This window comes from Erpetoichthys calabaricus, chromosome 5 (assembly GCF_900747795.2).
Source record: "Erpetoichthys calabaricus chromosome 5, fErpCal1.3, whole genome shotgun sequence".
In the NCBI taxonomy this organism is placed as follows: Eukaryota; Metazoa; Chordata; class Cladistia; order Polypteriformes; family Polypteridae; genus Erpetoichthys; species Erpetoichthys calabaricus.
This window is the reverse complement of record NC_041398.2, coordinates 6,288,075-6,313,782: the sequence shown is the minus strand read 5'-3', so window position 1 is coordinate 6,313,782 and position 25,708 is coordinate 6,288,075. Positions and strand designations below refer to the sequence as shown.

The 25,708-nt window shown below is 41.7% G+C and overlaps 5 protein-coding genes across 16 annotated transcripts in view; 2 read left to right on the top strand and 3 right to left on the bottom strand.

Annotated features, from left to right (window-relative positions):
- Positions 1 to 25,708, bottom strand: part of LOC114652512 (tripartite motif-containing protein 16-like) — a 979,029-nt gene that overhangs the window by 176,341 nt on the left and 776,980 nt on the right. The gene's annotated exons all lie outside the window — the stretch shown is intronic.
- The window catches only part of LOC114641503 (tripartite motif-containing protein 16-like), a 1,283,323-nt gene that overhangs the window by 637,265 nt on the left and 620,350 nt on the right, over positions 1 to 25,708 (top strand). The gene's annotated exons all lie outside the window — the stretch shown is intronic.
- LOC114652539 (tripartite motif-containing protein 16-like) overlaps positions 1 to 25,708 on the top strand; it is an 837,738-nt gene that overhangs the window by 517,543 nt on the left and 294,487 nt on the right. The window contains exon 6 of one of the 2 annotated variants that reach the window (XM_051927874.1): positions 17,121 to 17,186. In XM_051927874.1, the coding sequence (XP_051783834.1) occupies positions 17,121 to 17,186 (66 nt within the window). Of the gene's footprint in view, positions 1 to 17,120; positions 17,187 to 23,077; positions 23,287 to 25,708 lie in introns of those variants that run through there. The other variant, XM_051927875.1, reaches the window with a different exon arrangement.
- LOC114652524 (tripartite motif-containing protein 16-like) overlaps positions 1 to 25,708 on the bottom strand; it is a 538,688-nt gene that overhangs the window by 352,430 nt on the left and 160,550 nt on the right. The gene's annotated exons all lie outside the window — the stretch shown is intronic.
- Positions 1 to 25,708, bottom strand: part of LOC114652414 (tripartite motif-containing protein 16-like) — a 1,097,043-nt gene that overhangs the window by 1,034,425 nt on the left and 36,910 nt on the right. The window lies entirely within an intron of this gene.

Here is a 25,708-nt window from a genome sequence, read left to right as displayed (position 1 = left end):
ACTGATTAGAGTCCAAAGAACCTCAACTCAGTGTGATGAGCTCACTTGGATCACCCGACTGTCTGTGAATAAACAGGAGAGGCTCCTGCTCAGTACTGTCCTTGAAATGTCAAGCTTTATAAGATGGATGAATGGATTCTTCTGCTACACTGCATTTACAAATCCCATAGCTCCTGTTATTTAGTTTCTATCTACTGAAAATTAAACTCCACTCACCTCTTTTTCTTCTATTTCCGTCTCCGGCGTGACCATTTTATGACCGTTATGTTCAGTCACTCCGCACATCGTGCAGATACACTCGTCATCAGTTTTACAGAATATTTCCAGATGTTTCTGATGTTTTTCACAGAGATTCTCCTTTAGATTTTTATCTGGGTCAACCAGCTTGTGGTCCTTCCAGGCTGCTATCTGAAAGTGAGGCTGCAGGTGAGTCTGACAGTAGGAGGCCGGGCAGGTCAGACACGACTTCACTGCTCTCAACTTCTTCCCAGTACAGGCGTCACACTCCACGTCTCCTGGGCCAGCATAATTCTGAGATGGAGGTGAACTGACTCCTGTCTTCTTGAATTTCTTGATGATTTCATTCAGCAGAGTGCTTCTTCGCAAAGTAGGCCTTGTGGTGAAGTTCTCTCTGCACTGAGGACAGCTGAACAGTTGGCTCTGATCCCAGCACTTCCGACAGAAACTGTGACCACAGGCAATGGTGACGGGGTCAGTCAGGGTGTCCAGACACACTGAGCAGGTGAACTCGTCCTGTGATACAAACAGCTGGGCTTCAGCCATTGTCTGTCTGAGGAGAGGCAGGCAGAGAGAATCAGTCAGGCAAACAAGGATCAGGGTTTTTTATCAGTTTTTTAAAGTGTTCCATCATATTAGCCTATCGGTCATCTATTCCAGATTTTAGGTGTATAACAGCAGAAGGCCGACTCACCACTTCTTTAAAGTTTACCTCTTGGAATTCTAAGCAGACACTCATTTGAAGATGTAAGGTTATGATTTGGAGTGTAAGGTGAGAGGCATTCCGAAATATAAGATGGGATGAGATGATTTAAGGCTTTGTAAACCATTAGCAGTATTTTAAAGTCAATTCTGAATGACACAAGTAACCAGTGTAGTGACATCAAAACTGGAGAGATGTGCTCGGATTTTCTTTTCCTATTTAAGATTGTAGCAGCTCCATTCTGCACTTGTTGTAACCAATTGATGTCTTACTTAGGTGGTCCTGAGAGGAGTGCGTTACAGTTAGCTAGTTGACTGAAAACAAAAGCATGAAGTCATTTTTTAGCATCTTGCAAAATTATATGGGATCTAACTTTTGCTATATTTCTTAAGTGAAAAAATGCTGTCCTATTGATCTGATTAATATGCGATTTCAAATTCAGGTCAGAATCAAAAATTATTCATAAATTCGTTACTTCTGTCTTGACTTTTAAGCCTAATAGATCAAGTTTATTTCCAATAAACTCACTAAATCTACTTTTCCCAACACTTTTCTCCTTATTTAGTTTGAGAAATTGAGTACTCATCCATTCAGAAACACAAGTAAGACATTGGGGTCAGTGAACTAAGAGAGTCGGGGTACTCAGGCGCTTTTTAATAAATACAGTTGTGTGTCATCAGCATAGCTGTGGTGGCTCACGTTATGCCTTGAGATAATCAGACCTAATGGAAGTTTGGAGATATAAAAGAGCAGCGGACCAGAAGAGACCCTTGCGGACCACCATATTGAATATCAGGTGTCTCTGAAGTATAATTACCACAACTAACAAAGAATTTTCTACCTGTTAAGTAAGACTCAAACCAACTGAAGACCCTGAAAGAGAGGCCCACCCACTAACTAAGGTGATTTATAAGAATATTTGATCAATGGTATTAAATGTGGGGCGGCACGGTGGCGCAGTGGTAGCGCTGCTGCCTCGCAGTTAGGAGACCTGGGTTCGCTTCCTGGGTCCTCTCTGTGTGGAGTTTGCATGTTCTCCCTGTGTCTGTGTGTGTTTTCTCCGGGTGCTCCGGTTTCCTCCTACAGTCCAAAGACATGCAAGTTAGGTGTATTGGCGATTCTAAATTGTCCTTAGTGTGTGCTTGGTGTGTGTGTGTGTGCGTGTGCCCTGTGGTGGGCTATCGCCCTGCCCAGGATTTGTTCCTGCCTTGTGCCCTTTGTTGGCTGGGATTGGCTCCAGCAGAGCCCTGTGACCCTTTGTTAGGAAATAGTGGGTTGGATGATGGATGGATGGATGGTATTAAATGAAGCACTCAGATCTAAGAGGATGAGAACAGATAAACGGCCTCTGTCTGCATTAACCTGCAAGTCATTTATTACTTTAACGAGTGCAGTTTCTGTATTGTGATTTGTTCTAAAACTCATTAGAAATTTGTCAAGAACAGCAGGTTTATTCAGGTGATCATTGAGCTACGTAACGACTGCCTTCTCTAGGATTTACTTAAGAAAGGCAGATTAGAAATGGGTCTAAAATTGTCAAAAACAGAGGAGTCGAGATTATTTATCGTGATTGGGGGTTTAACAACAACAGTAGTGAGACACTCTGGGAAGACCCCCATATCTAATGATGAGATTATTATGTTAAGCACACTCTCAATTAGCATGTCAGATACTTCTTTGAAAAAGCCTGTTGGTGTTGGGTCAAGGAGACAGATGGAGGGTCTCAGTTGAGAGATTATTCCACATAGATCAGTAAATCTATCCTGGTAAAAGAATTTAATTTGTTTATAATAGAGTACTGGGTTTTAAGAGGATCAGTATTGGGGAGATGTACTATATTATTTCTAATATCATTAATTTTGTGATTAAAAAATATAACAATACCCCCAGGTCTCACTGGTAGTTTGTTGGAGGCATTCCATTGAGTGGGTTTAGCCAACGATCAATAGTAGAAAATAAAACTCTTGGATTACCTGCATTAGTATTTATAAATTTTAGAGGAGTAGCACCACCTCTCTAAACAGACTTGTTGTTGTATTCTGTTATTTTAACCTTCAATATTTCATAGTGGGCAATCAATTTAGTTTTTTTACATTTACACTCAGCTCTCCACCATGTTTTCATTAAATCAGACACTCTTTGGTTCTTCAATGGCATAACAGTGCTGGAGGATTTCTTAACTGTCTTTTCAGGAGCGACTATGTCAGCAGCAGCTCTCACTTTAACATTAAAATGTCCCACCTTACTATTTACATTATCCATATTACTAACCGAGAATGGTAAACCGGATGGCATGGACGCAAGTACACGACGATGGGACAATGAGACGTACTGCGCAGGCGCGTACAGCTCAACTAACAGAAATAGCAAATAAAACAACCGCCATATTGTGAGTGGCACTACTGCGGAGTGAAGTTAGGAATAATGTGCTGCTTGGGATTGTACAAACCGCTGAACGCTTTACACCAAATTCAAACACAATACAGCTCAATGATACACACACGAGCCCACCTGGATAAGATCAATGAACGCAGGTGCCTACAACAAGCGTCAGAAACTGCGGAAGCAAAGCAGGCATGGGTTAAGACACTACGGGGTCCGCAAAGGTCCACAAAGATAGTACGGAATATATAAGAGCAAACCGATCAACCTACAACGCGTGTCTGAAATGCCGCAAACCAGGCAGGCACGGCTCCAAAAAGAAAGAGCTCGACTGACCGAGATACAAAGTGAAACGGGAAACACTACGGAGTCCACAGTGGTCCACAATGCACCGCATAATAGTACGGACGGAGCTCCGTATTAACAGTGGAGGGCCCCAGAGTGACACGGGCGAACGCTCCGTATTAAACATACGTCAATTATTCATATTACTAACAGTACACAACGGAGAACTACTGGAGTCACGATCACGTCTCCAAAACTATACAGCTCCACAATACACATGGGCGCCTACAACGCGCGTCTGAAACCGCGAAAGCATAACTGTCTCGGCTCCAAAACCATACAGCTCCACTAACGGAGCTGCAGAAACGAGTCCGCATAGACACATACAACGAACATGGATGCCTACAACGCGCGTCTCACACCGCAGAAGCAGGACGGCTGCACAGCGGGCACGGGTTCAAAATGCCGGGGGTAGGCGAGCGAATTGAGCAGGGGGCGGAGCCCCCTTGTTATCACTATTGTAGTAAGCACTGCAAACGGACTGGTTGCTTAAAATGTCAGCCAAGTTTGAAGCTTTAGATGAATTCAAGAAGCCTTTTTTAACAATATGCTTCTCATTAATTTTATCTATCAGTATTTGTATATTAAACAATTAGAGAAAATGGTCAGATAAACCGATACCCATGATCTCCCTCACATCAACTTTTAACCCTTTAGTAATCTCTAAATCCAATGTGTGCCCTCCTTTGTGTATTGGCTGGCTATCATGCTGGCTCAGCTCAAAAGTGTGCAGGAGGTTCATGAATTCAAGCTACAGGCCACCAACAATGACATCTTATACAGTAATCCCTTGCTATATCGCGCTTCGCCTTTCACGGCTTCACTCCATCGCGGATTTTATATGTAAGCATATTTAAATATATATCGCGGATTTTTTGCTGGTTCGCGGATTTCTGCGGACAATGGATCTTTTAATTTCTGGTACATGCTTCCTCAGTTGGTTTGCCCAGTTGATTTCATACAAGGGACGCTATTGGCAGATGGCTGAGAAGCTACCCAACTTACTTTTCTCCCTCTCTTGCGCTGAGTTTCTCTGATCCTGACGTAGGGGGATTGAGCAGGGGGGCTGTTCGCACACCTAGACGATACGGACGCTCGTCTAAAAATGCTGAAAGATTATCTTCACGTTGCTACCTTCTGTGCAAGCTGCTTCCTGAAACAACATGGTGCACGGTGCTTCGCATACTTAAAAGCATGAAGGGCACGTATTGATTTTTCACTGAAAAACAAACTCTCTCTCTGTCTCTGTCTCTGTCTCTCTCTCTCTCTCTCTCTCTCTCTCTCTCTCTCTCTCTATCTCTCTCTCTCTCTGCTCCTGACAGAGGGGGTGTGAGCTGCCGCCTTCAACAGCTTTGTACCTGTGGTGCTTCGCATACTTAAAAGCAAACAGCCCTATTGATTTGTTTGCTTTTGTCTCTCTCTCTCTCTCTCTGACATGCTCTGCTCCTGACTCGCACTCCTTTGAAGAGGAAGATATGTTTGCATTCTTTTAATTGTGAGACGGAACTGTGATCTCTTACTTGTCATGGAGCACAGTTTAAACTTTTGAAAAAGAGACAAATGTTTGTTTGCAGTGTTTGAATAACGTTCCTGTCTCTCTACAACCTCCTGTGTTTCTGCGGAAATCTGTGACCCAAGCATGACAATATAAAAATAACCATATAAACATATAGTTTCTACTTCGCGGATTTTCTTATTTCGCGGGTGGCTCTGGAACGCAACCCCCGTGATGGAGGAGGGATTACTGTATGTGTAAAATAATGGAGTGTACAGTTATTTGAGAAGAAGAAGAAGAAGAAGAAGAAGAAGAAGAAGAAGAAGAAGAGTGATGGATTTAATTATCAAAATAGTTTGGAGCGGTAGAAGGACTAGAGAGACTCTGTACTAACAGGACATTATGAGAGCACAGAGGAATAAAGAACTTCTTAAATGCTGTGTTGTTTGATATTGAAAAGTCGATGATGGATTGTGAAAGGAAGGACTTCAATCATTCAAGTTACAGAATATTGGATCATTTCATTCTGAGCTTCTCACCTGGGGGTGTCTACGCTATTCAGACTTGGTTGATTTATTGACAAAAGAATGAGGTATAAAATGGACCTCGGCCAGGCAGGGTCCTTAGCCCGTTATGGTGTAATGTCATGATAAGTGATGAGGTCTTTCCTCACATAGGAATAGAGGAGCTGAATCTTTGTCTGCTGCCATGTCAAGATGCTACCCTTAGAGTCAAATACACTCGGGCCTCATCAGGTCAGATATCTCCACACCACATGCTAATTCATTCTTCCATATGTGACTGACCCCTCAGCCCAAATCTGTTTGTAAAGACTGCACAGCTCAGTCAGGTGAGAGGCAGCAGCCAACGACTCAGAGCGGCCATCACCACACCAGAATCAGCCTGTCACTGTGACAGACTACAAGTCACAATTGTCCCGATTCCCTCTGCACCACTGGACACTGCAGATCTCACATTCTCATCTTTCATTCTCAAAATGTGGTGCCTCAAGAACAGAGGAACGTGAATTAGAAACACTGAGAGATGAGAGAGTGATAGAAATAAAGAATAAAAAGAGTGGAAAAAGACAAGAGGACAGAGAAAGGAGAAAATAACATCAAGTGAGATGAAGGAAAGTGGGCCAGCACTTGTGTGACACAGTGACACACACCACAGTCACACCAGGAGAGGACATGAAGTGTCACAGATACCTGTCAGGACCACCACATCAATAAGAACACAAACTCACCTGTAAAAACTCCTCAGCGCTCAGAGGTTCAGATGACTGCAGGAGGACATTTGGAGCTTCAGGACCTGCACATGAAAAGAGCAGAATGGGGACAGTGAAGACGGCGTTTGGTGACATCAGTCCATTCATTGGGCAGTAATTACTACAACAGGACAGTTCAAATGTGACATAAACTGATGAGCAGCGACCTGCTGAAGCCCACTAAAGCACCACTCAGTGCCCACCATACCAACTGGCACATCTTGTCAGCACACTGGGCTCACTGGTGTTTAAAGATTTTGGTAGATTCACCAGCTCTCACTGTATGTCTCGGTTGTTCTTCTTCACCACAGACAATCTTCAGGTCCTCTCAGTCAGAGAAGTCGGCCATGAAGAGTTCAGCTGCAGAGCCCACCAAGAATGAGCAGAACACAATGTGCCGAGTGTCTTTAAAGACTTTAGTCATCCTGTGCCTGGGGGTCTTCATATTTCTATCTCTCTGTGACTTTGTGTCCAAGCACAACCTTTCACAGAGTCTGACTCTCCAGAGGCTTCTGTCCTACATGAAGACAAGAGCTGCAGGGTCACAGTGGCCGACATTGGGGGTCTTTTCACAGGGGAGGCCTTATAAGAAGTAATCAGCTCTTTGGTGAGGTGCCCTGTTGGTCACTTTAGAAGTTGATCACATGGCTCTTAACCTGAAGAACCCATTTCTACTGTGCCTGTACATTTATATCATGTAGTTGATGTGATGAAGAAGCCCTTATGAATGGCTACCTTCTTATAAGGACTTAAAACCAATTAAAACATAAATATAGTTGATGACTCAATAACATTAAAATAAAACTCTACATCTATTCATTTATTAGGCCAGCATTGTGCTGCAGTGGTCACCACACCTTCTGCCTCAGATTCACGTGAGTTCAAATCTCATGTACCATTGTTGTTCATGTGGAGTTTTTATGTTCTCCCTGTGCCTGTGGGTGACCATCTAAAGACTCGTTTCCTTCTCTTCCATCTAAGAGATTCATTTTATGCTAACTGGCTCTTCAATTCTAGTCACTTTGATTGCTGGCATACGTGAGGTGATGGTGTTTGCCTGATGATGAGCCGACACCACATTGAGATCCTTCAAGACGTGTTGTTGTTACCTAAAATCCTGAAATGACATAAGTGGATTTGAGAATGTTAATGCTTATCTATTTAATGATAAAAGAAGCACACATTGACCTCTGCAGGCTGTGCTGTTACTTTGGAGTCTCTGAAATCGATTTGTTTTGTTACAAATGCAAACATTAAAGTGTCAGTATGTGTGTATGAGTTGCTTTTGACCACCAGGTTAACACTAAAGGACACACAAAGCACTTGGGAGTTAAAATATATCTTTTCAATCCTTGTATTTGCCTAATTCTGCAATTCATTAAATGTCTGACTTTGCAGTTTGCACAAGGAGTACAGCAGAGTTGTGTCCCGGTGTGTGGACTTTGGTGAGACGCTGCCTGCTACTTTCTAGTCGTCCTACAGAGGCAGGTAAAGAGCCGTCTGCTTGTTTGTGGTCATTTATTTTCAGTGCAGTGTTTATTGAGTACATAATGTAGACCTGGTAAAATCTACCATCTCAGTGACAGTTTTTATTGTTAATAAACAGTGACAGGGAATGCTGGGAATTGACTGGACTTATGAACTGACAAATTATATGGTAGTGCAGGCCATGAAGTAGTCAAATCAATCTATTATCAAACACACTTCTACAGTTTGGGGTCTCTTTTTATGTCAGTGTCTTTAATGGCCACCTAATGGAAAACAACAGAGCTAGAAAATGTCACTCAGCTTTGTCCATATGGCCATGGGGGGGTCTCCCTTCTGGAAATGAGCTCAACTTTATGTGTAAAATGTCCATACTTTCCTTTTCAGCACTACAACGCCATTTTGTTCACTGAGGCCAAACAGAATCCCTCATCCCTGCACAAGGCCTGCCTTGAAGGTAAATTTTAAAAATGTATTAAGAGACCTGAATCTTAAAATCACATCCCAGAAACCTAAAGAGAAAGAGCAATTACAAATCTATAATCCTAATAATACAGAAACAAACATATCTAAGGAGAAAGTATGCGTACAAAACCTTAATCTAAATTTTAACCTGTTACAGAATCGTGGGGTAAAAATAAACTTACACTGGAGGATGAGGAGCTGGTGGAAAACTGGATGGAATGGAATTTACTAACCCATAAGAAACAAAGAAAAATATGAAATATGAATCAGAATCAAAGAGAAAGGCCAGAGAATAGAATTTTAATGATAAAAATATACTTACATTAGAGGAGAAGGAGGAATATGTAAAGGACTTGGTGGAACTGAGTACACTGACCCTGAAGAAACAAAGAAAGCTAGAAAGTAGAGGACAATGAAGGGTCGGAGACAGGAAAGGAGAATGGACAACAAGGAAGAAGAGTCGTACTTACCAAGGAGAATGGACTTACCAAAGGATTTAGATTCACATCTATGATGTGGGCTTTACCAAATATGCTGAAATTAAAATCACATTGTTTACAAAATTTAATTCACTTGATTGTAATCATTCTGTAATAATACTGTATAATGGTGCACTACCAGGGCTGTATTAGTGTTGTTAGAAGACATCACAAATGGAAGAATCAGAAGAGAAGAGATTTACAGATCATACTGACTTCGTGTGCCATGATGATGACGACTGGCTTCTAAGTCAATTGAAATTTCCAAGAACTGTCCTGATGGAGCCGTGTGATGTTACAATACTAGGAAGTATATTTGATATAATTTTATGATGAAATGCATTAAAGTACAGTATATATATATATATATACAGTGGTGTGAAAAACTATTTGCCCACTTCCTGATTTCTTATTCTTTTGCATGTTTGTCACACAAAATGTTTCTGATCATCAAACACATTTAACCATTAGTCAAATATAACACAAGTAAACACAAAATGCAGTTTGTAAATGGTGGTTTTTATTATTTAGGGAGAAAAAAAAATCCAAACCTACATGGCCCTGTGTGAAAAAGTAATTGCCCCCTGAACCTAATAACTGGTTGGGCCACCCTTAGCAGCAATAACTGCAATCAAGCGTTTGCGATAACTTGCAATGAGTCTTTTACAGTGCTCTGGAGGAATTTTGGCCCACTCATCTTTGCAAAATTGTTGTAATTCAGCTTTATTTGAGGGTTTTCTAGCATGAACCGCCTTTTTAAGGTCATGCCATAGCATCTCAATTGTATTCAGGTCAGGACTTTGACTAGGCCACTCCAAAGTCTTCATTTTGTTTTTCTTCAGCCATTCAGAGGTGGATTTGCTGGTGTGTTTTGGGTCATTGTCCTGTTGCAGCACCCAAGATCGCTTTAGCTTGAGTTGACGAACAGATGGCCGGACATTCTCCTTCAGGATTTTTTGGTAGACAGTAGAATTCATGGTTCCATCTATCACAGCAAGCCTTCCAGGTCCTGAAGCAGCAAAACAACCCCAGACCATCACACTACCACCACCATATTTTACTGTTGGTATGATGTTCTTTTTCTGAAATGCTGTGTTCCTTTTACGCCAGATGTAACGGGACATTTGCCTTCCAATAAGTTCAACTTTTGTCTCATCAGTCCACAAGGTATTTTCCCAAAAGTCTTGGCAATCATTGAGATGTTTCTTAGCAAAATTGAGACGAGCCCTAATGTTCTTTTTGCTTAACAGTGGTTTGCGTCTTGGAAATCTGCCATGCAGGCCGTTTTTGCCCAGTCTCTTTCTTATGGTGGAGTCGTGAACACTGACCTTAATTGAGGCAAGTGAGGCCTGCAGTTCTTTAGACGTTGTCCTGGGGTCTTTTGTGACCTCTTGAATGAGTCGTCTCTGCGCTCTTGGGGTAATTTTGGTCGGCCGGCCACTCCTGGGAAGGTTCACCACTGTTTCATGTTTTTGCCATTTGTGGATAATGGCTCTCACTGTGGTTCGCTGGAGTCCCAAAGCTTTAGAAATGGCTTTATACCCTTTACCAGACTGATAGATCTCAATTACTGCTGTTCTCATTTGTTCCTGAATTTCTTTGGATCTTGGCATGATGTCTAGCTTTTGAGGTGCTTTTGGTCTACTTCTCTGTGTCAGGCAGCTCCTATTTAAGTGATTTCTTGATTGAAACAGGTGTGGCAGTAATCAGGCCTGGGGGTGGCTACGGAAATTGAACTCAGGTGTGATACACCACAGTTAGGTTATTTTTTTAACAAGGGGGCAATTACTTTTTCACACAGGGCCATGTAGGTTTGGATTTTTTTTCTCCCTAAATAATAAAAACCATCATTTAAAAACTGCATTTTGTGTTTACTTGTATTATATTTGACTAATGGTTAAATGTGTTTGATGATCAGAAACATTTTGTGTGACAAACATGCAAAAGAATAAGAAATCAGGAAGGGGGCAAATAGTTTTTCACACCACTGTATATATATATATATATATATATATATATATATATATATATATATTACATTTAACAGAAAATTGTTAACTTCATTTAAATAATGTATGCTGTTAATAATTAAACATGTGGGGTCACATTGATGTAGCAGAAGAGCTGCTGACTCGCAGTAAGGGGGTCACATCTCGGGTGTCACCTACCTGGAGTTTCTATGTTTTTCTGGTGGGTTTCCTCCCCGTGCTTTGGTTTCCTTCTAAAGGCATGCTGGTCAGGGGAATTGAAGATGCTAAATTGATGTTATTAGTGTAGGTGTGCGCTCGTATTCACCCTGCGATGAGTTGGCACCCAATCCAGGGATTGTTGCTGCCTTGCACTCGATGCATGCTGGGACTGGCATGACTAGATGGATGGAATCATTAAACATGTTGTCAAATGTGCGAGTGGGGGCAGCTAAAGGGCCTGAGTAATAGTAATTCCACACCAGACCAGGGGGCCACAGTGTGTGCTGACTGTCTCTCTCAGGTCCTTGCAGACCATTCTCGGGAAATCCTGCCAGGTTCCGGTGCCTTTGATTACGTCACTTCCGGTTCCAGCACCTCTGATGATGTCACTTGCGATGCTGACTAATAAAAACGCCATCTTTGATATCTTATCTTCAGTTCTGTGCTGGACTCAGATCTGTGAACATCTCTGTTCAAATTTCAACCCTATTTTGCAGCCTTGGAACAATATGCGGATAGTTGCCCCATGATGTCTTTAACTCGTTCTTGTGACAATGTATAACAACGTTTTTCAACATTCCTTAAAATTTTTGAAAAATCAAAGTTCTAAGCTTACAGCTGGTTTAACATTTATTACAGAGCTCATTGTGTGGCGATTGGTTACATGGAGAAAGAAAATGGAAGGACAGGAATTGGGGGGTTGGTACATTAGACAGACACCGTACTGCTGTGATAAATTATTCAATCAAGTGTCACATGCATCCAAGCAAGCATCTAGTGCATGGCAGGAATCCCTGAACAGGGCACCAATTCATTGCCACCCCTGTGCCACCGTGCCCCCACATGTTTAACACATGCTTTAATGCATTTCATCAATAAAATGGTATCAAGTATACACCTTAGTATTCTAAAATGTTCAGAGACCTGTAATATTATGATTGTAATGTATTCTGTGTGGCAATCACTTCCTATGCACTCCTGTCAGCGTAAGAGAAAGCCCAATTAAGAAGCAAATAGCGATTAATGGCTGGGTCAGGGAACACTTAGAAAACAAAACATTTGATGTGCTACTTTAGTTACGATGGGATTTGAGAAACATTAGTGAATTAAACATTGATTTTCAGATGAAGTTTGCAACTTTCTACGTTAATGACAAAATAAACTATGACATTAATGTGAAAATGTCGAGATAAAAGTTAATATTTCGACTTTAATCTTAACATAAACCTTCTTTTTCAGATGGTGGGCTACAACTTGCCTTTTCACATCGACTTTGATATCTGACCAGTTGTTTTTTTATTTAGGGCACTTTGTGACTTTCTGAACTTGAACTTTTGAGTGCCGTCGCCATGCTGTACCACTCCGTCAATTTCCTTTTGTTTCTCATACCACTACTTAATCCACCTAATAGTATGTTTGTCCATGCCTACACATCACTGAGAAGATCCTCCATTTTGCATTCACTGAAATTCTTCTTTTTTTTCCATGTGCTTTCGCCATTGTCTTTCAACAAAACACTGAACAGAAGGGGCTATTTATATTGATTTGCATATTCAAATATGTGAAATTCTGGGAGGAGTCAGAGTGAGGCTGTAGGCGTCTGCACATGTGAAAAATTTCAAGTTGATTGAGATTCATAAGTGTGTGGGACTTTGCTTATACACAGTTTTCTGAATCTGACTTTTCTGAGCACATGCACAACTGCAGTTTTGTCCATACGCCATGTTTTAGTGTGAATTCTACACACGCCGTTATACATGAGGCCCCAAGTCTTCACAGTCCTGTTGATTCCTGTTTTGCTATATGTTTGAGTGACATGGACACTATCCAGAGATAGTACTCCTTTGGTACGCTGGTTTGACTTCATGTTCAGTGAGTGGTTGCTGACATTGTCCCAAATGAGACACATTACCTGCATTGTGAGGGAGCGTCAGTTATGGCACTATGGCCATGTGGCACAATTCTCATTGTTGGACCAGGCCAAGGGGACGGCCACCTAACACCTGGCTGTGGCAGATAGACGGTCATTTCTGTAGGGTGAGACTGAATCATGTATCTGCTTGGGGGGTTGCCAACCAGGATCCTGAGGTGTTTCATCATGTGGTGGGTACCAGTGCATGGTCCCCAGCTTGACCTGACCTGTATTTGCACGTTTTTCTGTTTTAAAATACTCTTTGGTAGAATATGACAAAGATTACCCAGCACACAGTGGTCCAAGCTATGGGAGTGTTGGTTTGGGAAAACCAAATTACATGAGCACTGACCCAGTGTGGGGGCTGCTACAAGAGTCCCCTTAACAAAGAGGCCCAAAATTAGTTAATGGCCAGCAATCCAAGGTCAGTAAATCCCTCCTTGGTCAGGTGATGGTTTGGTAATGCTGGCCGATGTCATCACTACCCCTGTAGTCTCCTGCTGTTAATGTTGTCGCAGTATAACGCTGCCCATTAGTATTGTTGGCAGGTTAGATTTTAACTGTACAAGTATAAGTAACAATTTGAATGACTGTTTCTGACTGGTAAAATACGCAGTTTCATGTGTGACAGTAATGCCCATTGTCACCAGACTTGACTTTACTACAAAAAATTCTCATTGCACCAATTCCACTGAAGCAAAAGTAAGTGCCATCCGTGCTGTTAATGGCAGCTGCCTTTGGTTTGTATCTAAACACGCCGTGTCCAACAGGTTAAAAGCTCACACAGCATCAGGACAGCCATGTTACATCTACACATGCAGGTCACTCCATGTCACATCATCACACTTATGGACCTCATCGTCACAGATTTTAACGAGACTTGGCCTGCTGATTTGGTCATCTGAGTGACCCATGGAACTGAAATTACACGTGTCTTGGATCAACAATAATAAGGAGATTTAAGATCACAAAGTTTGAACACTGTGCTGGATTAGGACTTTGACTGGCTATTTCTACCTAAATATAAGTGAACAGAAATGGTTCTCATGTCGTTTTAAAGCTCTTTACCAGCTCTATAGGTTGTGAAAATACCATGCTATCCCCAAAATGACCATGTGATTAATGACAAGTGATTATAATATTCATTTTTTTTATTACGTTTTATTAATTTTATTAAAAACAAATAAAATTCCATACACCTATGAAGTACTAGGGTGTTGTACCGTGTTAGCCATTATGAATGTAGAGAAAAGCCAAGCAAAATGACACCTTTTATTAGCTAACTAAAAAGATTACAGTATGCAATCTTTCGAGGCAACTCAGGCCCCTTCTTCAGGCAAGATGTAATCATCTTATAAATTACAAACTATATAATGTTTACATATCATGATACTGTGTGCTTAAACAAATCAGTACGCTAAAGCAGTTCTGCACTGATGAACATAAATAGATCCTAACAATGTCTGTCCATGACCAGAACTGCTGACCTGTGGCCAACTGACAACACAGGAGAGGAAAACAGAAAGTGAGGTGACGAGGGTTAACAGGTCAGACATGTGTGCGCCCAACTGCACCGACACTGTTTACTACCTGGAAGAAAGTCTGAGATCCAATGGTGGATTGGACTGGGCAGGCTGAACTCGGTCCGTTTCTTATCATGGAGCTCTGAGATGTTGGTGTCTAAAGCAGAGGTCAAGTCCACAATCGAGACCCTCATATCTGTCTTGCTGATCAAGGTGTGGGTAAATAAAACTCAGACTCAGAGTCACCGCATCATCATCACACCGGTGGGCTCTGTTTGCAGACTTGATCAGAATGTTTTGTTGTTTTATTTTAACTGCATTACTTTGTAATTAGTGTTTAAGAATTTGTCATCTGAACTGCACTGATCTGCTCTCCTGCTCTCATCTCATCTCATCTCAATGTCCTAAACTGAACTTTACCTTATATGCTATATACAAATGTTTTATCCCATACACATCACGGTCAGGAGCTTTTGCACTTCTCAATTCATGTGGGATTAAGTTGCTAATGTAACAATGGAAGAGACACCTGTGATTCTTCTTGGTGGAAACTTTCATTTTAGAACTAACATTTCAGACATCTCTCTGTGTAAAATCAAAATAGTATACGCACACAGCAATGAAGAGCTGACCATGTTAACATCTGCAAAGTTCAATAAACCTGGCTGGAGAAACTACTGGAACTGTGCCGGTGAGTTATGAGCTTCCAGACGACTGCTAGTGGATAGATAGATAGATAGATAGATAGATAGATAGATAGATAGATAGATAGATAGATAGATAGATAGATAGATAGATAGATAGATAGATAGATAGATAGATAGATAGATAGATAGATAGATAGATAGATAGATAGATAGATAGATAGATAGATAGATAGATAGATAGATACTTTATTAATCCCAAGGGGAAATTCACATACTCCAGCAGCAGCATACTAATACAAAAAAAAACAATATTAAAGAGTAATAAAAATGTAGGTAAAAACAGACAATAACATTGAATAATGTTAACGTTTACCCCCCCGGGTGGAATTGAAGAGTCACATAGTGTGATGGAGGAACGATCTCCTCAGTCTGTCAGTGGAGCAGGACAGTGACAGCAGTCTGTCGCTGAAGCTGCTCCTCTGTCTGGAGATGATCCTGTTCAGTGGATGCAGTGGAATCTCCATGATTGACAGGAGTCTGCTGAGCGCCCGTCACTCTGCCATGGATGTCAAACTGTCCAGCTCCATGCCTACAATACAGCCTGCCTTCCTCACCAGTTTGTCCAGGCGTGAGGAGTCCTTTTTCTTTATGCTGCCTCCCCAGCACACCACCGCGTAGAAGAGGGTGCTCGCCACAACCGTCTGATAGAACATCTGCAGCATCTTATTGCAGATGTTGAAGGACACCAGTCTTCTAAGGAAGTATAGTCGGCTCTGTCCTCTCTTGCACAGAGAATCAGTATTGACAGTCCAGTCCAAATATCCAAGTGTGATATTTGCAAGGAGATCCGGTCCTGAGATTTTTAATTGCTGCTTTTAGGGTTATTTTATGTAAGTGATCACTTCTTCAAACCATATATTAAAAAGGCTGAGAACGTTGTGGCACCTAAAGTTGTAATGTAACAACAGTTGCCTCAATAACAAAGAGCCTTCTTTTACTAGACATTCATTCTACATCTCCTGTAATTATAAGCATTCAAAATGCCCAAAATGAATAACCACAGAAGCAATTTAATGCTGTGCTAAGTAATGTAATTTGCTTAATAAAATAGAAACAAAATATTAATAAATACAAACATACAAAACTATTTGATTACAACCTGACAATACAATTAGGATGTTGTGACTCAGGTGGTTTGTTATTTAATTTCAAAATCAGTCTTTGATGCTCCTATTCAATGCTGCATTGTGTAGCTTCCTTTCTTTCTTTTTCATATTGTGCACAAAAAGAGATCTACTCTGGAATCTGAAAATGTGAACAAATTTGTGTGCCTTAGCAACTGGTTAAGAAGGTTAAATAATGATGATAGTGGCACTGAGCAACATTAAAGACATGTTCAGAATACTGTTAGTTGTCATAATTTTGACAATAAATGGAATTTCTGAAATCCCCTGAGAATTGTTTCCACTATATCACGATACTGACTTTATTATATTTATAGCTGATCTGATGATGTACTTCACAAGATATAATAATAAACCAGAATCACTTTAGATTTTCCATAATTACACTATACTTACCAAGTAATTACCTGCTTAATTACAGAGTAACTGGGTGTTATTATCTTGTACTTACTGAGTAATCTAGTATATGACTATAATTAAGTACTAAATTGTAATTGTTATTCCACAATTTTTCTAAGGAGGTATACATATAAATTGTGGAATGATAATTACAATTAAGTGGTTAACTACAGCATTACACAGTAAGTACGAGGTAATAACACCTAGTTACTCTAATTATGCAGGTGATTATGGAAACCTAATCTAAAGTGATACCAATAAACCTTGCAAAATATGCACCGTAATGCATGACTAATCATGATTAATTTTATAAACAAAGTTCAATTAAACACAATTAAAGAAATCAATCTACTGACAGCCCTAATCTTAACATTTTCCATTCTTCTCTTTTCTTTGTATTTTCAGGTCGTGAAGCTCCAATCTTCACCCTACAGCCTCCTGAACCTCAGAGCAGAGAGGAGTTTTTACAATGTGAGTCTGTCAATTCATGGTGTTTATCATCATTTCACTTTTAATATCTCAGGCCAGGCTTATGATATGAAAGTGTAGCCAGAAGAAAGAATTTTGTGATTGTGGTGTGACTGATGAGCTGAAATTGATGGGGGTTCTGTGACTGATGCATTATGGGAAATTTAGATTCAGGACAGGGAAGCACCAAAGCAGTCTGTTAGACTTGAGTCTCTTAACTGTCAAGTGAACTCATGGGAAAAAAAAAAAGAAATCCTGCCGACTACGCCATATCCACCTCTAACAATAGTTTGACCTCCAGTGTCCTTTTTCCTTTTTCTATTATTATATTTTTTCTTTGCACTTCCTGCTGTTTTCTCTTTCTGTATTCCAGTGCCTCCTTTCTGGTGCTTTTCTACTTCAGTCATTCCTTTATAATATTGATAATAATACTCCATATATACATCACATGGCATTAAATGAAAACAGCTCTGTGTGTTTCACATAAAAACACAATATCCACCACCATTAACATATACATGTACAGTTTATGGATATACAGACACAGCCTAAAGCACTGGATTAAATAAGAATCACAAGTTCATGTGAAATAAGTTAAAGCTGACAAAAGTACTCGTCAATAAACTTGGTTATTTATTCATGACTTAACACATTGTAGAAATTAAACCAAAAGAAGATGGCCTGGACATTTTTGTGTAAGCCATTAGATGTTAAAAGACATCAGTGAGTAAGAATCAGTCCACTATGAGAATCACAGGGGTCTTCAGTCACTCAGCCCTCACAAAGCTTTCCTGAGTCATTGAGTGCATTACACTGGACATGGAAAAGAGAAGAGGAGGAAATGAAGAAGGTCACAGCCAAGCATGGCTAAGGTAAAGACTACAAGGCTATCTCCAAAGAGCTTCATGTTCCTGTGGCCTCAGTAACTAACATCAAGACGTTTAAGGTCTATTGGACTGTAGCAAACACACTGAATGCTGTTGCAGATGGAAAATGGACCCCAATTGAACAGAAAGACAACTTCAATGGTGAATAAAGAACCAAGGCAAACATCAGGACAGATTCAGGCTGACCTCTAAGATCAAAGTACAACAGCTTCAAGTAGCTCCATCACTTACTTAATGAAAGTGGGCTCCATGGTAGAAGACCCCACTTCTGAAAGACAGACTAAAAATAAAATAAATAACTGACTGGAGTTTTCTAAAACACATGTTGACAAGCCACAGCGCTGGAGAAAATCCTTTGGACTGATGAAACTAAACGAGAGCTTTACAGTAAGTCACAGCAGCTCTGTGTCCACAGAAAACAAAATGAGTGTTCAATGAAAAAACACGAAACATGGAGGAGGCTCATTAATGTTAGGGGGCTGCTGTGCTGAATTTGTGCAGGGCACAATAAAATGTGAATATCATCAAGACATTCTGGAGCAATCGTCACAAAGCTCTGTCTGAAGTGCACATCATGGATCCTCCAGAACTTACAAGTAAGACCACCCAAATATGGTGGAAATCACATTGGAATCTGCTGAAGTGGTCCGCTATGCACCCTAAAATGAATCCAAGTCAACATCTATGGGAGGATCTGGAAATTACAGTTGGGAAAAGAAGTCGAGCTCAAGAAGAGTGGACCGAGTGGGCAGTGAGAGGAGTAGTGGTCTCATCCAGAAGTTGGCAGATTACATCAGTGGTTTGAAGAACAGTCAAGGAAACTCTCTGATTACAGTGATGGTGACTTTAATAACACAAACCTCACCATTGACAACCCCGACACAAACAGCTTGTTAAATGGCCCACCAAGGACAGGAAGACTTTGGATGACTGCTACTGCACCATGAAGTATGCATACCGGCCTTTACCTCGCGCGCCGCTGGGTTATTCTGACCACGTTATGCTACAGTTACTACACACTTATAAACAAAGGCTAAAACCAGTTAAACTAGTAAAGAAATCGATTAGTTCATGGACTGATGAGTCAGGTGAAGCATTACAAGACCGTCTGGACTGGACAGATGGGGACGTTTTTAAAACATTCATAAGCTGACTGACACTGTGACATCTTATATCAGCTTCTGTGAAGTGGTCTGCATTCCCAGTAAATCAATTGTGATTTATAACAATGGAAAGCCGCGGCTCACCAAAGATCTAAGGAATCTCTGTCAGGTGAAAGAAAAAGCCCCTAAAACTGGTGATAAGGACACCTAGAGACTGGCCAGGAATCGGCTAAACAACGCAGTCAGATACACTGAATGGAAACACAGAAATAAACTGGAGCTTCAGTGTGGAGCAGACTGTGACGATGCAGGTTCTCTCCCTAAACCCAACACCATCGATGATGTCACAGAGATGAACTGACAAATGGGGACAAATCTCACATTAAGCCAGGGGATATATTTAAAAAGTGCTGAAGTGCTTTTATTGAAAATAATCAAAACAAAAAAATGCAAAAGCGCAGTGTTCAAAGTTCCAATAAATAAATCCGTAAAATAAGTGTCCAGTGGGGTTAAAACCATCCATAAATAAATCCTTTAAAATCAGAGGTGAAAAATACAGAAATTAAAAATGCAGTCTCTCACTCCCTTGTTATTCTCCGGCCCACCTCCATCACTCTCTCCCCGGCTCACCCATTGCCCTCTCAGCCGGCGGAGACCCAACAGCCATGAGCTCCTTCAGTCAACCTCCGTCTTGGCCTCCAAATGGACGTCACTGCCAGACCGTCGAGGTTGGCTCTCCTTCCGTGATCTTTCGAGCACCTGTAGTCGCTCCTCAGATTAAATGGGAGGACACCTCTCCTGCTCACCCCACTCACTTGCTTTCAGTTCGGCAAACTAGCCCCAGAGCGCATCGGCCAAACGCTCCTTAGTGGGGCCCCAGCTCGTTCTGTCTCTACTATAGGTGGCCAGATCTTCCCACCTAGACTGCCATTTCCCGTCATTTAACCTCCATTGTCAACATTTTCTATCGATCCTTCCATTTCTCTTCCACCATTTCTCTACCACCATTTATTCCCCTCGGTGTCCACCTGTATATATACACACACCCGAGCCCGTACCTCCGTGAGCACAGCGCCTTAATTACACACCGCAGGAAGCCAATGAGGCAAACAAGAACAACTGCACACACACCTGCAGGTGCAACTTGCTCCACGCACCTCATTAACTCCCCGCGGTCGTGCAATCGCGCCCACGGAGAACGGCACGGCTATACTGATTTAAAAACCCAACTTTTTTCGGAAGCCGCGGACCCACTATACCACACAGACAGTCGCTCCTCTGTGTGGAGAAGCCTTCAGTCTGTTACTAATTCCTAAAAGTCATCTCTTGATGCTCACTCAGACTTATCCCTCCATGACAAACTTTACAAGTTCTATGGCAGATTTGACCAACAAGTTGCTGAGTTCTTTCATCCCCTCGGCTCCTTCAGCTCTGAGGTGGTTTTATCAGCAGCCACTTCTTCACAAAGCCTCTCCCCTCTTCTCCCTTTTCTATGAAGGAATACGACAACGTCAGGAAGTTGTTCACAACACAGAAGTGTAAGAAGTCAGACGACCATGACTCTGTCTCACCTGACACAATCAAACCTGTGCAGGCCGCTCGCTCCTCTCTTCACAGACATCTTTAACTCGTCTCTTGCTCAGTTCACTCGACCTGATTGCTTTAAATCTTCTGTTGCTGTTTCTGTTCCTAAAAGTGATAAAATAAGCTGCCTCAGTGATCACAGGCCTATTGCTCTTACATCAGTTTTAATGTAAATATTTGAACAGATTCTTCTAAGCCATTTGAAGTCTGTCACTGCTACTGATCTCGACCCTCTTCAGTTTGCATATCGAGCACACAGATCTGTGGACAACGTGGGCCTTCACTTTGTGTGGAGCACCAGGACTGTAAAGGAACTTCTGCCAGAATCCTGTTTGCAGACGTCATCTCAGCTGTTAACACCATTGGCCCTGCGCTGTTGATAAGTAAACTTCTACACTCTGAACTGAGTCCTTCAATCTGTAAATGGATTTACAGTTTTATGATAAACCTGAAACAATACGTTTGTGTGGACTCCCACCTCTCAGAAAGTCTCTGTATCAGCACAGGTGCCCCACAAGGCTGTGGACGGTCCCCCTACTTTACTCCATGTACCCCAATGTCTGCAGGTCCACAGATGCTTCAGTTAAATCATTAAGTTCACTGATGACACCACCATTATTGGTCTAATTACTAACAGCAATGAAACATCTTCTAGAAAAGAGGGGTCTCGTCTTGTGTCTTGGTGAGCTTCAACACCCTGCTGCTCAAAACCCCCGAGACAGTGGAAATGGCCATTGACTTTCACAAACAGCAGTCACAACCTCTAACACTAGAAATGAATGATTCAGCAGTCAATATGGTGGACTCCTGCAAAGCTCTGAGCACAACAATCACAAACACTCTCACCTGGGACATGAACACCACCACATCACTAAGAAGGCACAGCAGTGATTGGATTTCTTACGCCAGATAAAGAAATTAAATATTTCACAGCCAATCCCCATTCAGTTTTACAAAGCTATAATTGAAAGTGTAATCACATTCTCCATTGGTGTCTGGTTTGGCTCACCAACGGAACATTCCATAAATAAATGACAGCGTGTGGTGAGGTCTGCTGTGCTCTTCATCTGTGCAGACCTGTAGACATCTCGTGTCACTAACCGTGTCATAAGGACCACCACGGACTCATCTCAGCAGCTCATCACTTCTTCACACAAACTCCCAAACGCTTCAGTCAATTCAAACTCAAACTAACAGACACCTCCATAGTTTCTTAGCCAGAGCGACAGCCTCTCCCAGCAGTGACTTAGACGCCTTCTGTGTGTATTCATGTGTTCTGTCAGAGACTGTGTGAAGGTGTGTGTGTGTACAGTGTGAGGACATGTGTGTGTGACACGGGAATACACACTACGCACTCACACTGGCACATCACTATCGGCACATCTCCTTTATAACTGGATTATTCTACAACTTGGTGTGAAGTTTGTCTTTTTAACTTCAGCTCTTTCTGTTATTTGTCTGTGATGTTGTGTTCCGTTATAAGGAGCTCCAAATCTACCAAGTCAGATTCCTGCACATGAAGTACTGGAGATTAAAAGGGATTCAGATTTATTGTGATTCCAGAATTTTATTTTAAATCCCCACAGATTCTGTCCAATCAGATGAACTCTTTACTATTAGTGTCTCATCAGCGCAGCTCCTGATTGGTTCTTGTTAATTGTCTGTGTTGTGATCCGCCCCCAGTCCCGTTACACACTCCCAGATCTCCTCACTCGTTTTCTTTTCTCTCCTTTCAGACTTCTGTCCCATCACACTGGACATCAACACGACACACAGAGACCTCCGTCTGTCTGAAGGGAACAAGAAGGTGACATGTGAGGGGACAAAAGCCAAATATCCTGATCATCCTGACAGATTTGACATCTGGGAACAAGTTCTGTGCAGAGAGACTCTGACTGGGACTCGCTGTTACTGGGAGGTGGAGTGCAGTGGAGACTTCATTAAGATTGGAGTCACATATAAAGGACTGAGCAGGAAAGGAGGGAGCTGGGAGTGCGGCCTTGGATACAATGACAAGTCCTGGTGTTTGTGGAGTTGTGATTCCCAGTACTCTGTGCGTTACAATAAGCAGCAGACTGTAATCAGCGCCCCCTACAGCCCCAGAATAGGTGTGTATCTGGACTGGCCTGCTGGCTCTCTGTCATTTTATAGCGTCTCACACACAATGACCCTCCTGCACACGTTCAACACCTCCTTCACTGAGCCCCTCTATCCAGGGTTTTATGCTGGTTTTAACTGCAGTGTAACAATCAGCCATCTCACATCATGTGACCACTGACCAGTACCCTCCACCGGTCACTTGATGTCCCCACATGCTCAGGTCCTCTTTGTCTTTGTATTTTGGGGTGAAATTAATTTTACAGGATGGGTGGATTGGGGGGCAGCACCTCTATGATTGAATTTGTGGATGAGAATGTGGGGCGAGTGCGACTGTCAGGGTCTCCATTATTATTGGGTATGAGCAGCCAATCAGGTGTGTGTGTCATAATGAGGGGTGGTGACACCTCAGACCTACCAATACCAGTCTGACCAGCAGGGGTCACTGTTGATTCACAGCCACATGTCTTTCAGGCTGACACCCCAACAACTACTGAGGCCCCCAAGTGTCACTGAATGTCACCTGTTAAGTAGGACAGGCATGTGGTCCTGTTGGATCAGCACAACTGAAAGGTGCTATACAGACTTAGTATGGAGAGCTCTTGAATAGTGACTATATGTAGGAGCAGAGAGTGACAGATGGGACTGGAGTGTTGTCCACTCACTAGACATGTTGTGACCCTCCATTGGTCACTCAAAGGGTCCTTCACTTCAGAATGAATTCACTGTGAATGTCTGAAGACGAGGACTCACCGGTCAGTCAGATGTCGGCCATACTGACAGAGTTTGGTGTTTAGTTAATGTCACATTAAACTTTAAACTGCACCTCCTCCTTGTCCCCAGATTTGTCACTCTTGGTACCCTGAAAGCTCCAACATCATCAAAAAATTAATTCTTGGTCAGTTGGTACACACTTGACATGGGTGCACATGTGTGGCTTTGCAGTGGACTGGCACCCCGTCCAGAGTTGGCCCACCTTGTCCACAAACCTGAAATTGAAAAGCAGATAAGAAAGACAACGAATGGACAGAAGGGGTCACTGATTGGTCAGTCGCCAAACTACTGCCTCTTGTGGCCGCTCTAAATATTACACAGCAATTTATACAAAAAGGAAATCTAAAAGATAAAAGTAGAAAGCATTCAGTGAAATCCTGAGCAGTGAAACATGAAAGGAGAGAATGAGAAACAATCAGAGAGTCAGACGAATGGAGACTTTAATAGGAGGACTGAGGGGTGGGACTGGAGTGCAGTGGCGCCCTCTAGTGGACACCCGCCATATTACACACATGGGAAAGGGGGAGAAAAGAATACAGTGCAGTGTAAAAGAAATAAGAATAAAGTAAAAATACAAGAATAAAACACCTGAAATAAAGAACTGTAAATATTATATCTAAAACTAATTAAGATTTAAATGAATTAAGAGCAAAATAAGGGTGACACGATCACACAGTCACATGACCTTCAGAGCTGACAGCTGAGCTGATTCCTGAATGTGATAAGCAGTTCTCACAACAAAGCTCCCTACAGCGTCACATCAGATGTCACACTGGAGAGAAACCTCATAGTTGCTTGGAGTGTGACAAACAATTCTCAAACCTCAGTTCTCTGTATAATCATAGGAGAAGTCATACTGGAGAGAAGCCTTACATTTGTACTGAATGTGGAATGCGATTCTCATATAACAGTTCTCTTCACAAACATGAAATAATTCATTCTGGTAAAAAACAAAGCTGATGGTGGCAAGGTTTTCTCAGACAGCACGACTCTTAAAGTCCACATAAGAATTAACTCTGGAGAGAAACCTTATTCCTGTCCAGAATGTGGCAAATGATTCTCACGTCAAAGCGCACTTAGATGCCACAGAAGGATCCCACTGGAGAGAAGCAGTACACCTGTTCTGAATGTGGTAAAAAAAAAAAGTTTTCAGAGACACACACAAAGTCATATTGGAGTAAAGCCTGTCCCAGAAATTACAAATGATATTTCCATTGGCTCCTCCACCAAAAAAAAATAAAGAAAAACCTTCTGAGTGAGTAAAGGACTCCAGTTTAATGTAGTTAATAAGTACATAAGAATAGTGGAGAAAACACTGAAAGTGGCAAACAGATCGTAGATGTAAGGTCACCTCAGAGACACATATGAATTCACACTGGAATACAACACAAATTATATGTGAAAGAAAATACCTCATTGTTGTCCTAAATGTGGTTACCGCTTTTCAGACAGCGTTGGTCTTCATAGTCATAAATGACTGGCCTACTTGTGGTAAGCCTCTTAGCTGTTCTGAATGTTGAAAGTGGTCCTCCTGTATCAGCCATCATCAGCAACATGCAAGATTTAATAAAGGACTCAGAAACTGTACTGCCAATACGTCAACCATACAGGGACTGATCATCTCTGCACCAGTGCTGTGACATAAGATGGTGAACAATACAAACACCAGACAACAGAATGGGGTAGCAACAGTACTGTGTGGCAGTGGCGGACTGTGCATTTCACACCTAGGCCTTCAGTAGTGCTCCGTCTGAATCAACCCGCCCCTCAGAAACTAATTTATGGTTATAAAAACCATCTTAATATGCAGAAATACAGTATATAAAGAGCCGTTGCATCACAGATAGATAACTCCTATAGCCACAATTAATGCCTTTATTGAATAGACAAACCAGGGGTGAACAAGTTCCTTTCTACTGCAGCTACAGCCCGTGACACACATAAAAAACATCAATAATAACTCATAAACTTGCAATATTATTTAGGAAAATCGCAACATTTTACTCACCAAAAATTCGGATTATTTGTAAACAAAATCCATCCTCCTCTCTTTCCTCAAAAACAGTTCAATTACTCTGTC